This window comes from Gobius niger (assembly GCF_951799975.1).
Source record: "Gobius niger genome assembly, chromosome: 3".
NCBI classification, from domain to species: domain Eukaryota; kingdom Metazoa; phylum Chordata; class Actinopteri; order Gobiiformes; family Gobiidae; genus Gobius; species Gobius niger.
Window position 1 is genome coordinate 19117085 of NC_136854.1, and position 14883 is coordinate 19131967.

At 40.4% G+C, this 14883-nt stretch overlaps 2 protein-coding genes across 2 annotated transcripts; one reads left to right on the forward strand and one right to left on the reverse strand.

Annotated features, from left to right (window-relative positions):
• Positions 1-3607: 3607 nt before the first annotated feature.
• On the forward strand, positions 3608-10336 carry psip1a (PC4 and SFRS1 interacting protein 1a). The gene is made up of 17 exons (XM_079554270.1): positions 3608-3705; positions 4033-4109; positions 4852-4928; positions 5008-5146; positions 5301-5381; positions 5644-5733; positions 6601-6654; positions 6725-6779; positions 6867-6954; positions 7025-7205; positions 7281-7348; positions 7745-7779; positions 7902-7972; positions 9025-9126; positions 9215-9413; positions 10013-10103; positions 10224-10336. The coding sequence occupies exons 2-17, from the start codon at positions 4038-4040 to the stop codon at positions 10261-10263; spliced, it is 1443 nt and encodes a 480-aa protein (XP_079410396.1). The 5' UTR covers positions 3608-3705; positions 4033-4037; the 3' UTR covers positions 10264-10336.
• Positions 10337-10653: 317 nt separating this feature from the next.
• Positions 10654-14822, reverse strand: snapc3 (small nuclear RNA activating complex, polypeptide 3). Its single transcript, XM_079554236.1, has 9 exons — positions 14545-14822; positions 14069-14152; positions 13908-13986; positions 13693-13797; positions 13464-13613; positions 12314-12396; positions 11980-12138; positions 10956-11063; positions 10654-10890 (listed from the first exon to the last, which is right to left on the reverse strand). Exons 1-9 carry the CDS (start codon positions 14763-14765, stop codon positions 10743-10745), a joined length of 1137 nt encoding a protein of 378 aa, XP_079410362.1. The 5' UTR covers positions 14766-14822; the 3' UTR covers positions 10654-10742.
• Positions 14823-14883: the final 61 nt, after the last annotated feature.

The window sequence follows — 14883 nt, forward strand, 5'->3', positions numbered from 1 at the left end:
AAGCAACTTTTTCTTTAAGTAGTTCAAGAATGTATTTCATGGAATAGAAAGTACTGTTTGTATGCACAATGCTTGTGCTCTAAAGTTGCTATGATTGTATTCGGTCTTTCCTCTGAAAACAAAATAAAGGTCAAAATAAATAAATAAAGCAAAGCGGCATGTTTGTGTGTTTGTTTTTATATAATTGTCCTATGGCTGTTTAAAACATGTATGTTTTAAACAGCCTGGTAAATAATTCTCATGGTTACTCATAAAAGTAATTATTTGAGTGTAAGGGTTTTGTCAGTTGTGGTTAAAGCAGTCCAAAGTACTGCTGGTGCAATGCTGAGGTGTGTGTTAAAACGAGTGCTGGGACAGCAGTAAGTGTGCCAGGACGCCTTGGCAAGTGCCAGCCTCATGCAGGATCCAAACCATTGGGGTGGGATGTTCCGCTACAACCCTCTGCCCTATGGTCTAGCGGCATAATTAATATGTTGTTGTATCAAAGTTGAAGCATTTGCCTCTGAAATGTCCCACGTCCAGCCCCTTATAAAAGAGCTGACCTCCAAGCAGCTGAAGGTTGCTCTCCAAACTTGGCATGCCCCCGAGTGAAAACATCTGCTTTCCTCCCAGGCAGGACGGCCACAGACCCCGCGCCTCAGCTGGCACCCACAGCCCAGAGAGAGAGCCCTTCTCCTGTCCTCAGTTCTGACCTGTACATTTATAACGCCAGACCCCCCCATTCCTGACCGCTCCCTGCCTGTGTGGGGCAGTGTGGTCACTCCGCTGCTGGGAGGACTGCTCCTGTCTTGTTATCCCACATCAGGCCTGTTGACAGGGAGGAGGAGGGTGTCCACTGTTGGAACGCTGACAGAGGCATCTGTCATGCCCTGCTCTCGCTCTCACCTGCCGGGCCTCTGAACCCGCACTACACTCTGGACGCACATGGACACACAATGCACAATGGCCTGCTTTGAAGGGGCTACATGCATCTTTACATTACAGTAGTTTACTTCAATTTCTAGCTATACCTTTATTACAATAGGTCCCAAAACAAGGACCCGGGACAACTACAAAACACACTAGTAAAATAACATTAAAAACGCTAAAAAATAAATAAATATGTGAGTTGTAAGGAAATCAACTCTTACCACTCGGTTGTGTCAGGGTGAGCACACATCACAGAAGTCAAGCTGTCCTGAAATGACAAGTGGGGTAAGATACTGTAACTGTTACTGTAAACACTAAAAAATAAAAAGCAAACATAAATATTACTATGTATGTTTAAATATTTAACTCATGGCTAAATCTGGCATTTACACAAAGTTACTGCACTGCACGCTCATTAATGTACACTGTCAACCCCAAATAAACACAGAAAGTAAATAAACTACATGGTAAGTGATAAATGACAGTACACCATCTTCAGCGTCCCATTTCTTGGCAAATGAAGGCACATTATGAGCATATTTCTCTGGTGTTAATGAAGGCACTGACCTGTCTTGGTAGCACTTTATCATTCTCCAGTGGCTTGGCCGTCCATCCCTCCAACACGCTGAAGTGTTGCCAGGAGTAAGAGGAAAGATGCCAATCCCGCACACTGTATGACACACACATAAGAAGGCACAGGCTCAAGGACACCATCGCTCATTCAGGCCCAGGAAGGTGCCCTTCACATCCATGTCAAAGAAAATAACAACTTTGCAGTGGCTTTTGACTTTTAATCGTTGTTGTTTCCTCATCTAGGAAAAGCACAACATTGATAGCACAAATACTTATATTTTCATTCCAGTAGTGCACTCTTAAGAGTATTATCTCCAAAAGCAGGACTGCACAGTTGCAAAATATCCACCGGTGATTGCAAAATAATTCTGAGAAATAACTTGTTTGTAGAAGTCTGAACGAGTTAGCAGGTTTTAAATTTAAGAAGACCTCATGGAGACAGAAGACTTTGTTTACTGTCTGGGGGCATTATATTCCCTATATAATTACACCTGTGTGATTTAATAATAGTAAATTGCCATTTTGATTGATAATCCTAAAGCTTTCAGTGTGACCCAGTTTCCCGTAACAATTTGGAATCTTCCCAAACCATTTTACCTAAAAGTTTATGCGTCCCCATCATGAAGGCCATGTTGAGGCGGGGAGGTGATGTGAATGGCACTGATCGTACATAAAGTAGCCTCTCTCAGCATGGGTGCAGGACACAAAGACAAGACTTAACAAATGAGTGAGGAGAAGGATAGCAGGAGAGTGGCCCTGGGAGACAGAGTGAGTTGGGACGTACTGCCAACGCTTCGTCTGGCGGGGTCGACCCTGTGCAGCAGCAGCCTCCCCGGCTCCTGGTAGCGGTGCCTGCGCAGGAACCCCGTGAAGCTGGCAGGGCTCCAACGCCGAGGTCTCTCACCCGGCAGGCTGGGCAGGGGGCCGGGCTGCTCCTCTCCGAGTTATTCCTGGATGTACCCCTCTCCTTTCGCCTCCTCCGCTCTGGCCCGTGTCGCTCCCTGAAGCCCCTGTGTGGGACCCTGTGGCTGATGAGGCTGTCCTTCAACCATCAGTGTCTTCCATTGTTTTTTAAGCTCATGCACAGACCTGCGTGCTTATAGCATGGATAAGGTTCTGGCGTGGTGTGCGTGGAGGATAGCCTGTACAAGGTCACCTTCATATATACAGTAGGCTACACTACTTCAGCCATCTGCAGTAAAGCACTTGGGGTGACTTTTAAAGAGTGTGGCAATAATAAAAAAAAAAAGGTTACTAAGGCCTTGAGTTTAGAAACAGGCCAGCCAAGAAGGTAATGTCTATATGCTTGGCAGTTTTGATTGATGCCTACATACACACACATTCATTGACAGCTTTAACTCTCCTTTATACATTACTCTTGCTCTCATTTTTAGCTTCTTCATGTATATAGCGTGTGCCTTGGATATTGTCGATTTTCTTATCTGAAACGTTTAAATGTGCTATATAAATAAACTTTGACCTTGACACACATTCACACTTACAGGGCCAAGCTGTGTCAAATCTTTCTGCCTACAACACTGTCATCTATTATTGTAGTTTTATTAAAAGTGGCCATTGATTAATAGGCCTAGTAACTGTCATTTGAGTTTGTATGATGTGAGTCAATACATCCTGGATGAGATCGAAGTAGCTTTCATTCAAAAAGTGTCCCACGTGTTTAGGGTTCATCATCCATACCCGGGTAAGTGTGTTATTAACTTGTTACCATTAGAGGTCAGTAAATCTCGAGTTTCTGTTGTGTTTTTTATGCGTCACCATCACCAGTTTGGTATGTCGCTGTGTAAATAAAGTGATCGTCAGTGAAAATGACATGAATGTATTAATACTTACATAAGATCTCTCAAAAGAATTTATTGGAGAAGCAAAGACACAATGCGAGGAAGTTTACAGCCACTTTTTTTTTTCAGACTGCTCCATGTTAGCGAAATGGACAAACAATTATTCTTTGGATTTCTTTGACCTTCATCGCCTAAGATAACATTCTTAAATGGCCTTTATCCATTTTGTATTGATAAAGTTGCGAATCAGTTTCTATTTACCTCGCAACTTTAAGTAGAGAAAAGCAAGTCCCCCCCGTACCGCGGCGTGATGGTACAGTCCGGCGACGTCCTGCGCGGGAGCGGAAAACGTGCATCAAACTGAGGAGGTGGGGAGGCAGCGCCGTGTTTGCCCTAAAATAACACAGTTTCCACACGCATCAAGGTAACAATGTGACCGTCTCAATACTGTGAAGTGATAAAAGTGGTTAGTGGTGTACGGATCTGTTGTTTCAGCACTGCGGTAAAGCCAGGAGCTAATAGCGTGTTTGTTTACATGTTAAGATGAAATAACAGGTGTAGTTGTCCTTCTATCTCGCGCTATACTCACGTTGAAATTGACTTATTTGAGCGGATGAATATTGTCTTGTTGTTGTTAAGTTGGAGGGAAAGTGGTGTTAAATGTGTTTGTTAAAATCCCCCGTACAAGATCACCATATTGATCAATGTGTTGTGCACGGGGGAAATACATAATTCTCCTTTCACCTCTCAGTACACATGGCTCGAGACTGGAAACCTGGTGACTTAATCTTTGCCAAGATGAAGGGATACCCCCACTGGCCTGCAAGAGTAAGTTCTTATGTCACCTTTCAAGTTGAGCAGTCACTTCCAGGGGCGGACTGGCCAAATGTCCATTCTGGAAGAGCACAGAAGGGCCACTGGCTCTAGGGCCACCAGTCCCGCCTCATCCGAGCTTTGCCCAAATCTAAAAGCGAGAAAAAGTGGATGAAAAATCAACAAAAACATGAGAAAAACACAGACAAAAAAACCCTACAAAAACGTGAGGGGAAAAAAAAATGATAGAAAAAATAATTTAAAAAACAACAAAAATATGACAAAAATGTGGCGACGTGACGAGAAGCTCTCCAGTCGAGAAGCTTTTAGATTTGGGTAAAGCCCAGTATTAAAAAAAACATGAATCTAAAAGGAATTCCGTGGAGTATGGTGTACCACAAGGTTAAATTTTGGGACCATTATTATTTATTATTTATATTAATGAGTTTGCTTCTGTTTCTACGACCACCTTTCCCGTTCTTTTTGCTGATGATACCAATCAAAAAAATAATAATAAAAAGCCGAACTGGGGAAAATGCACTCGTTAATGTTAAGGCGGGGGGTAAGAGGGTAAAATATGGATTTGTGGGAAGTGCACAATTACGCTAATTTGGGCCAGGCTGGTCAGAGTCCAGGGCTGTTTTTCAGTCCCAGTCCGCCCCTGGTCACTTCCAGTCACGCCCGTCCATCATTAACAGTTTAAACTGAATGTGTGTATATTATATCATTCTGTTAATATGCCCCTAATATTGTGTAGATTGACGAAGTTCCTGACGGTGCAGTGAAGCCATCCAACATGAAGTTTCCCATCTTTTTCTTTGGCACTCATGAAACGTAATATACAAACCAAATATTATTTGATCATTCTTCGGGTGTTGTACCTTATTCTGGGAAACACGTCTTTCCTTCACAGAGCTTTTCTTGGTCCAAAAGACGTATTTCCGTATGTACCAAACAAAGAGAAGTATGCCAAGCCCAACAAGAGGAAAGGCTTCAATGAGGGATTGTGGGAGATCGAAAATAACCCCAAGGTTGAGCTCACAGCTCCTAAGGTATTGCTCTATGTCCGGTAATTATGTTTCTGTCTAAATAGTATCAAAATAAAAAAGCTTTTTATTTTTGTCTAAGGGGTTCTAAGTATTAATAATATTATTATTGTTGTCATGGATAATAATATTGACATTTCTCTTGCTTTCTGTTTCAAAGCCAGTCCCTCCTAATACTCTGACCGGAAAAGACAGCGGTACGGAAGAAGAAGACGACGACCCCAAGGATACAAAATCTAAGGTCAATCATCTTGTTGCAAACTGGTTCCACTGCCTCTTTATGTGCTATTGGTTTGTATGCGTCATGCCCAGCTCTATGCTTTGCTTCTCCTGTCTACATTGCTTGTCAACTTCATACAAATACCATGTTACCCCCGAACTAACACATGCAGTATCTTCAGCCTATTATGAGCCATATTGAGAACAGTGGAATATGCTTCATTTCTCTCTTTTCTTAAGACTGGTTGACTGTTGCCACTTTGCTGTGTCTTGGGTGCATTCAGGTCCCAGGAAGTGAGGCTGAGCAGGAGAATGAGAATGTGGAGGTGGAGGAAAGTTCAGTGATGTCTGAGCAGGGTCCTCTCAGTAAGGATGTATGTACTTTGCAATGATTGTTGGGATATCTTAAGTTGGGGCGGTGATGGTTTGGGGCTTTTGTGGTCGGCATGGACACTTGGTGGATTTGTGGTTGGGTCTTTGATTTCAGATTTTTTATTTAATTTTGTTTTGTTTTAATTTGGGGGAAAACAATCGTTTAAAGCAGCTTGGTTTGTTTTACGGTAAGAGAAGGCATATGTTATCATTTTGTAGTGCATCTCTTTTTCTGGCCGTACAGTGCACTAACCGCATTTACATTGACATAATATCTTTGCATGGCTTTCTATCTGCTTTGGATGAAGGTAGGTTTGTGTGTCGCATTATGTATTCATTGTGCTAAAGCTTCCATGATTAACTGCTTTATCTAAATTATGTGATTCTGAAAGAGATTCCCTTCTCTTTGTTGATAAAAGGTTTAGAGTTTTGTTTTCTGTTTTTTCAATTATATTTTTTCTTTACTTTCTTAATTTATTATTATTATTTACACATTTAGTTTTATTTAGTATCTTAGAATATTTTGTTTTATTCTATATTATTATCGTTATTTTTGTGCTTTTATAATTTTATCATTATAGTTCATTTATGTTTTATGTTTGCATTACAAAAAAGAAAAGTACTCCTTTGTGAACCCCTTTCACGGGCAATAACAAACCATTCAGATCCCGAATTTGACAACCATAAGGTCTAATCGGCATTACCACAGTGGTGCACTAGATGGCACTGCTGCTTAGAATTCAGTTTCAGTCGTCCTCGCATCTGATCAAGTTTGACTCCCAAACTAATGTCCATTTTCAATGCAGTTTCTATAAAGCATGTTGAAACTCTTTTGATGATTGTATTTGTTTCAACTGTTTTGATTTCAGGGTGCTTCCCAGAAAGATCTAGATTCTAAAAATAGGAAAGGACGAAAGAAAAAGGTAATAATTGTAGATCTTTTCTTAGTTATTTAATTGTTTGTTTTCTGATTGTTGAGTTGACTGATTACAGAATGATGGGATTGAAAATGAAAAGGATGATGCCCCTGCTAGTCCTGTTAATTCCGGTGGGCAGCTTCACTTTGAGATAATATATATAATAACATAAAAACTTTATTTGTAATTGCATTTTGCCTGTTTTGATTTGGCTCAAGCTGGAGAAACTCAGAAACGCAGAGGAAGAAAGCCTAAAAATGAAAAGCTGCGGCCCCTTCAGGAGAGTCAAGGATCGGGGAATGAAATGTAACTACACATACCTTTTACCTTCAATAATGTTCTTATCCTTAGTTGGTAAGATTATCCTTGTGTTTAGGGAGACTGATTCGGACAGAAAAAGAAAGCGTGCAACAGAAGACAAGTCGAAAGGTGGAGAAGATGAGAAGAGGAAGAAGAAAGACGAGGGTAAAAAGGGAGATGGAGAGGTCAAGGAGCCTGAGACCAAGAAGAGGAAGCAGACCAAAGATGGTCACTCGTCGGCCTCTGAAGACGAAGAGGTGCCCGTTTTCTCGTCTCGTGTTTGAGTTGTTCTTCTCGAAACTATAGCTAAATACTACTACTGTTGCTTACAGAAAAACCGAGGCAAAAGAAAGAACGCAGACATGGACAAAGATGTAAAACGACGGACAGGGGAAGAAATGTAAGTCTAACAAATTATAAAGATTATTCAAAGTTGATTAAGGGAACAGGCCACCGTTTTTCCATACTGAGATATGTTTGTACCGGAGATTAGACGAGTTGATACGTACCTGTCTGGTCTTTGTGCGTGCCCGTGGAAGAGCATGGCAGCTTCCAACTTCACCCCTGTTTGGAGCTATAGGAATACATTGGGAGAGGCCAAATGTTAATAATCATTGATAATCATCATTGGTTGTTGTACATGACTGAGGGCACCCACAAAGACCAGACAGGTACTCATCAACTCGTCTAAGCTCAGGTAAGAACATGTCTCTGTATGGAAAAATGGTGGCCTGTTCCTTTAAGTATAAAGTTGGAAAATTCAACGTAACGTAATGGTCTTTTTTTGCCCTTGCAGAAAAAAGGATGATAAGACTGGAGCAAAGAAAAAGGGTACGTGTTCTCGTGAAAAAGTAAAATTGAGTGTGTGATTGAGAGGTTTTTCCAATATTCTTCTTAAACTATTTGATATAATGTGCTTATTCAGATCCTGCTGCGTTTGCTTTCAATTTCAGAATTGTCAACTGACCTGAAACTCCAGAAACTGCACAGTGAAATTAGGATTTCCTTGAAAATAGACAACCCAGTGAGTACAGATCTTGTGAATGAGTCTATTCTTTTTGACAATGCTGTCCTTGAATGCTGCATTTATAATGGATTTTAATAGGAACTGCTTATCTTTTCTGTTTATTATACATCGCACAAGATTAGATAGTAAGACCAGAGTGTCAGGTGATTTGACATTGCGAGATGAAGGATGTTATTTGACTAGACTTCAGTAGTATAATGTCCTTTCCGATCAACATTAGAATCTGTGTCCATGGGGTGTTATTATGTTGCCTGGACACCAGATTCACCACTGTACCAGCGATTGAGTCTGGTGACAGTGGCATCAACTACATTTCCACAGTGGTACATTCACTAGCAAACAGGAAGCGGAGTAAAGCGAAGTATCAACTCACAGTACTCAAGTAACATTTTTGCCGAGTGCTTTTTTGCTCTTACTTGAGTAATTGTTTGGGTCACTACTTTTTACTTGTACTTGAGTGAAATTATTTAAAAGTAACGTTATTCTTACTTGAGTGAATATTTTGGCTACTCTACCCACCTCTGCATACAGAGACCAATGGCTCGAATACAACAACCCTATTATGGACAGTGTCATTTTCAAATCAATTTAAATGTTATGGGGCCTATCACAGAACAAGGCGACTTGCCCGAGGGCTTTTCACAGAATTCTGTTTTTGTGTGGGAGACCTTTGTTTCGGGGTGTTGGTTTTGTTTATGGACTAACCAAATTAGGCATGGCTCAAACAAGAAGCCCATTATTAACAAGAATAATGTGGACTGGGTGATGTGGCAGACAAATGACATCAATTTTCATGTACGGTGTGTAAGTCAACTGGGGCGGGCGATTCGAGAAACATTTATTATCTATTTATTTTTTAAATGTACCTGCCAGATGTTGGAGGCTGACCAGTAGGGGGAGTGTGTCCGTGTTTAAACCCTGGATCACAATATGGCAATCTTTTCAATTTGTAAAATCGTGACGGGGTCAGATTTGATATCATCATGCAACCCAAGTTTTAGATGAACAATGTATGTACTCAATTGCTCTTTTTTTTTTTTATTCTCTAGGATGTGAAGAAGTGCTTGGATGCCCTGGATGAGATGAGTGCCCTTCAGGTCACCACTCAGCACCTGCAGAAACACAGTGAACTCATTGCAACACTTAAAAAGGTGCTCTTTGCATCAAATTTACTTTATTTAATAGAGGAATCTGCCTGTGTCGACTCAAAATTTGAGACACGTTTTTGTTTTATTTCAGATTCGAAGGTTCAAAGCCAGCCAAGACATCATGGATAAGGCCACCATGTTGTACAACAAATTTAAGAGCATGTTTCTTGTCGGAGAAGGAGACTGTGTGCTCAGCCAAGTTCTCAATAAGTCTTTGGCAGAACAGAGGCAGCACGAAGAAGCCAAGAAAGGTGCTCTGAAAAAAGCTGAACAAGCCAAAGAAAATGCAGGTTTGTTCCACTTAACTCTCATCATTTGATTGGTAAGACAGTGGAAATATGACAACTGATCCAGATAAGCCAGAATGGGCATTTGAAGTTAATATTTGAGGTTTGTTGGACCATGCACTACATACATGCACCAACAAAGCAAAACTGAGAGCCTTTTTTCACTAAATAAGACCCACGTTGATTATGAAGACTTTTGTGCATAAAATGTAACCCATGTTTATTTTATAATTGTACCACCAGTCAGAAATTGCTTGGTTAACTAATTGACTTACATAAGAACAAAAATTGGAGTTGAAAGTTCGTCATTGGGTCCTCTGTATTCTTCGATATGCTGAAGGTTGACATTCTGATTAAAACTCGTGCCATGAGACCATATCCTGCTCCGTCAGCTCTCTTGTCCTGTACGCACTGCATCTACACCAACCCACTGCCTCTGAAAAGGTCTTCTTTTAGGATGTTGCCATGGCAAATAGATGGAAAATCCTAATTATTTCACTAAGGTCTGGAGCTAGGCATGTGTTATCACATGCTCCTGTAAATCTCATGGGTAGTTAGTTAGTGCAGTAGTGCTGTCTGACTGAGACTCTGTCTTTGCGTAGACAAGACAGTGAACAATGAAATGAGCCCTGAAGAGAAGAAGGAAGCAGTAAAGGACACAAATGAGGATACTCCGGCAGCAGAGTCGAATAGGTACAAGAGTATGAATTTGTAGATTACTTGTTAAATACAATGACAACCCTTTACTTAAAGATGACTGATTATTTTAGGTCTTGTGCTCGTCGATTTCTAATGCTTCCTTTTTATATGCAGTGCCTCAAAAACACAGGAGGACTCTACTTCAGTACCGTGAAAGCCTGCGTGAGACCAAGATTGCTCAGTGTATCGGTCTTTGATATGGCTGCGCAAAACTTGGTTCATCATGACTGTAAATCTTTTGACGAGATATTCTCCAAGAAGTCACATGATTAAATGTCATGTTGCCTTATTGGTGTTACTTTTACTCATGTTATACTCCTAACCAGCGACCCTGTTATTTGCCAAAGGTTCAACCATGTGAAAGAGTTTAGGTTTGTCTTTTAAGTGTAGTTGTAAATAAGAGTATTTTTTTCTGTCTAGCTTGTTCAAATATCCATAAATAAAGAAGTCTAACAATCAAGTGTCTTCATTATATACATTTTATTGTTATATATATAGTTGTGTCAGGATCAAATATTTGCTTAGATTTACATCAGTGGGACGCTGCATTGAAAAAAACTATTGCGCTTACATCAAAGAAATGAAAAGCAACATTTTTGCAAAGTATAAAATAAAACAACACATTTGTAAATACTAGTTAAATGCACCTTTGTCTACATAAGGATAGGCCAGGAAATGACCAAGCTTGTTGCCTTCTGTATCATAGTGAAGCATTCGGAAACACTTGTCACAGAAGAGACAGGGGTCACTAGGAGCCAATTGGTCATTGGTAGTATGCCACCTAGAAAAAAGAAACAGTTTACATATTAAAATACTTTTGAGTATGTGTTATCAGTTTGTACAAACCTGGCGATGTAGACGTGACAAACAGCACATTTCTGTGTGTCAATCCGGTCCTTGTGGATCAGCAGTGGATAGTTTTTTTTATCCAGACAGTCACTCCTGTGCATCAGCCTGCAGTGTTAGGCAATAGGAGAAAATAAATGAAAGATTCTCTTTGGGCATAATGTACGTACATTAGTCTCACATTTGTGGTGCAAATTGTAATTTCGTGTGTGGTTGCTCTGCTTACACCGATACAGCTCAGACATTTACGCATTTATTAACGCAATAAAACAAACATTATGAATGCACTCATTTCACTTGTCTTGTGAGAAACGTCAACCTCACTTTGACAACAGGAAGCTTTCTTTAGAGGAGGCATCACTGCACGATAGTGATGGTAAAATTACATCTTGTGACAAACCACTGTGTACTGAGTAGTTTTATTCCCCCCCAAGTGAGGAAGTACATCTATGCAGCACAAATAATACCAGTATGTTATGCACCAAGCACAAGGTGCACACTGTCGTTGTGTCCTTGGGCAAAGACACTTCACCCACTTTGCCCCCAGAGTCTTAACAGTGGTGTATGAATGAGTGTGAAGGGGTGAGTGGTTCCTTGATGTAAAGTGCTTTGAGTTCCTCATATAAGTAGAAAAGCGCTCTATAAATGTGACTGAAGTCTAATTTACGATTCAGTAGTGCCAGAAAAATATTCAGAAATATTTAATTAAGTACATGAAACTACATGGGGTTTATGTGTCAACATGAAGCGTTTGCCACTTGCCTCAGATTTACTCACTGCAACTATTCTTTTTTAAAACTCAAATACAGATACATCGTTATAATATTTCTCAAGTAGAAGTAAAAAGTACCATGGGGTAAAGCTACTGTAAGAGGTTTAAAGGTTATTCGAGTACATACAGTACCTGAATGAACGAACGAACGAACTTTATTGTCATTATGCAATTGGAAACGGAATTGCATTTACTTGAGTCAATCCCGTCCTCACTAATGTGTCACAGGATGACAGAACGTGTAGTACTGGCCTGATGTCTGTGATGATGACCAGGTGCTCACAGTCTCCTTGGTGACAGTAGAGGTACGGGAAGCCCACTTTCACTTTCAGGTCCACAAACCGCGTATCCTCCATCTTTCCTTGACTGAACGGTGGAAAGTTTCTAGTTTTTGCCCACTCAATAGTTGTGCTAAGCAAAACAAATAAACAAATCATTAAATATCACCACTGCACATAACGCATTATTTGGTCATCCAGTTATTTTGTACGTGTCATAGGACTTGCCCTGTAGGTCTACTGCGGTTAAAAAAGAATGACCACAAATATCTAATTTCAAACAATTAACAGTAAAACAAACAACTTACATGCTTATATCCCGGCAGTCAGGGAACCTCATGTCATTATAGAAAATCCCTTCAAAATAAAAGAATGCTGACTTGTAATGATCCTATAAAAGAGACAGTAAGAATTTGAAATAATAATAATAATAATAATGCATCGGTTTTATATAGCGCTTTTCTAGACACTCAAAGACGCTTTACATTGCATTATTCATTCACTCCATACTTGGTGGTAGTAAGCTACTATTGTAGCCACAGCTGCCCTGGGGTAGACTGACGGAAGCGAGGCAACTAGTCTGCGCCATCGGCCCCTCCGACCACCACCAACCACTCACTCATTACATTCGCTGACGGGATTGGGCATCGCAAAGGCGGTATGACCACATCAATGTACTGAGACAGGAATACGCTTTTGCCACATTGGTCCTGAAATTTCAACATACTATGAGATTAACACTGACTCAATAGAGCTCAACAGTCTCACCCACTTCCGGACGCGTATCTGGGTCCAATATCCCATTTATTTTATTTTATTTTATCGATTTTCCAATAATGTATATATTCAAAGTTTAAAAGCACAACACCTGCTAATCGAATATGTGCCAAATACCGACCATTGCGTGGATTTTTTTTTACGAAGAAAGAAAACACTGAATTGGAAAAAAGTATTATCAATTTAACCTTGTGCATTATGTCCATGAGTTAGAAGAGGGGTCTCCAACCTTTTTTACCCAACGAGCTACTTTTACATAATATGAACATCGGAGAGCTACTTATGTTCAAAAACACTTGTGAAAAATGCAACTTAGGTTCACCTAGAAAAATTACTTGCCAAGGTGGTCTTTCAAAGAAAGTGACTTGAGTTTAGTTCTTATACTTTACTATATTGAACCACAGATTGGATTCAGCATGTTCAGAACAAACAGAAAATGCATCTAAAACTTGAGTTATCAAGCGTGTAGAGATGTACAAAGTCTTTGGCGAGCTACTGGTTGGAGATACCTGTGTTAGAACAGAGCTGATTAGCCGGCGTAGTGCTTTTGACCACTATTTATTGTGATAGCAGTGGAGCACTGCAGCCTCATTATGCATGGTGTCACTGAAGTACATGTATTCAATTTGATACCATTACCCCAGCTCTGCATTTAAGTCCGTACAATGTACAATTACTCACTTTGCTAACTAAATCTGGAACCATGTCAGGGTTGTTACTAAACTCTCCACAAACTTGCACGTCGCTGACACAGCATATGGCATCCCTGAGCTCTGCCAGTGTGTGCGAGCCGGTCATTAGAAGTGTCATATGAGGCCTGGTGTAGTTAAACTGCAAGACAACACAAAATAAAAAGATATGCACATAATTTTACAGATACATAAAATGATACCTGTAAAAAGATACTCACTTTATCAAAAACTGCTGGGTAGTAAACATTGATGGTCAGAAGAACATCTCCTTCAGGGATCAGGTTTTCCACTGCCTCTGGTTTTCTTTCAACTGTTACTCGTTCCTAAGATTTACAAAGATAATGTTCAACAACTTAAGATTTAGAGTGAGTTATTGAAGCGACCAAGGTCCAATGTTATGGTTTGTTTCGTACACATGAAAGTGATTACTCACTAGTTCATCGGCATAGAGGTCATGTCTGTTCTTGACACTTTTTTGAGAGGCTTTGTGATCTTGTTTCTGTTTCCGTTGTCTGTTGGCAAAATAAGGACAATTAGGTTGTTTACTGTTGAATTATATTATAAATGCCACTGCTGAAGTAAAGGATGCTCAACATTAAGGTTCTGAGCACTGGATCCTCGGGCACAAGGTCTGTGTCAGGCTGCTCGTCCTTGGGATGGCAACGAAGTGAATCAATACTGCAAAGGAAAATAAAAGTGAAAATACAGAATAGATACAATAAAACTTTATTCATAACCGCCTTTATAAATGTGACGCTTCAGAGAATCAAATAGTTCATTATCAATGTCCTGTGGCATTTTGAGAATCATTTTATGACAACTAGTTTGTGGTAATTAACAAATAGCGTCAAGAGGCAAGAGAACGCATGTCCTCTGCACCACAATGCAGAAAAAATCACTAGAACAGTCTAGTAGTGTGTTGTTGAATTGTGACATTTATAGATGAAAGGCTGAGGCACGTCACCAAAGCATGGGAGAGGAAACGACTCACGATCTAATGCAATCTCTTGGACCATCGTCCGTGGGGCAAATGGAACAATTAAAATAGTCAACAAAAACTGAACAAATACCTGCAGATTGACTTTAGTTCACTCATTGTGTCTTCGTCAATAGCCATCTCTTTCGCAAAAGTCACCTCAAACTCGTCCTCCTCTGGCTGTTCATAGGAATACTGGCTGGGATGGAGTCTCCTGAGCCACTCTGTCCTAAAAGCCTCGATGTGAAATGGCTTGGTGTTGACATCTATGGATTCGTATTCAGGGTTGTTTGTTTTGGAGTCAGACGCCGCCATTGTTGTTGTTTCTTTGGAAGTCCCTCGTTTGCGTTTTTCACCTGAATTTGCGCGCTACTGCCACCAGTGTAAAGGAGGGTAGCATCCATGAGGGTAGCCTACGGCGCGATCAAACAAG

Coding starts and splice junctions, on each gene's coding strand:
- psip1a (XM_079554270.1), top strand. CDS start 4,038: ATGGCTCGAGACTGGAAACCTGGTGACTTAATCTTTGCCAAGATGAAG. Junction 4,110..4,851: donor ACCCCCACTGGCCTGCAAGA/GTAAGTTCTTAT, acceptor AATATTGTGTAG/ATTGACGAAGTTCCTGACGG. Junction 4,929..5,007: donor TTCTTTGGCACTCATGAAAC/GTAATATACAAA, acceptor TTTCCTTCACAG/AGCTTTTCTTGGTCCAAAAG.
- snapc3 (XM_079554236.1), bottom strand. CDS start 14,765: ATGGCGGCGTCTGACTCCAAAACAAACAACCCTGAATACGAATCCATA. Junction 13,614..13,692: donor ACCCAGCAGTTTTTGATAAA/GTGAGTATCTTT, acceptor GTTGTCTTGCAG/TTTAACTACACCAGGCCTCA. Junction 12,397..13,463: donor TTCCAGATTTAGTTAGCAAA/GTGAGTAATTGT, acceptor TCTCTTTTATAG/GATCATTACAAGTCAGCATT.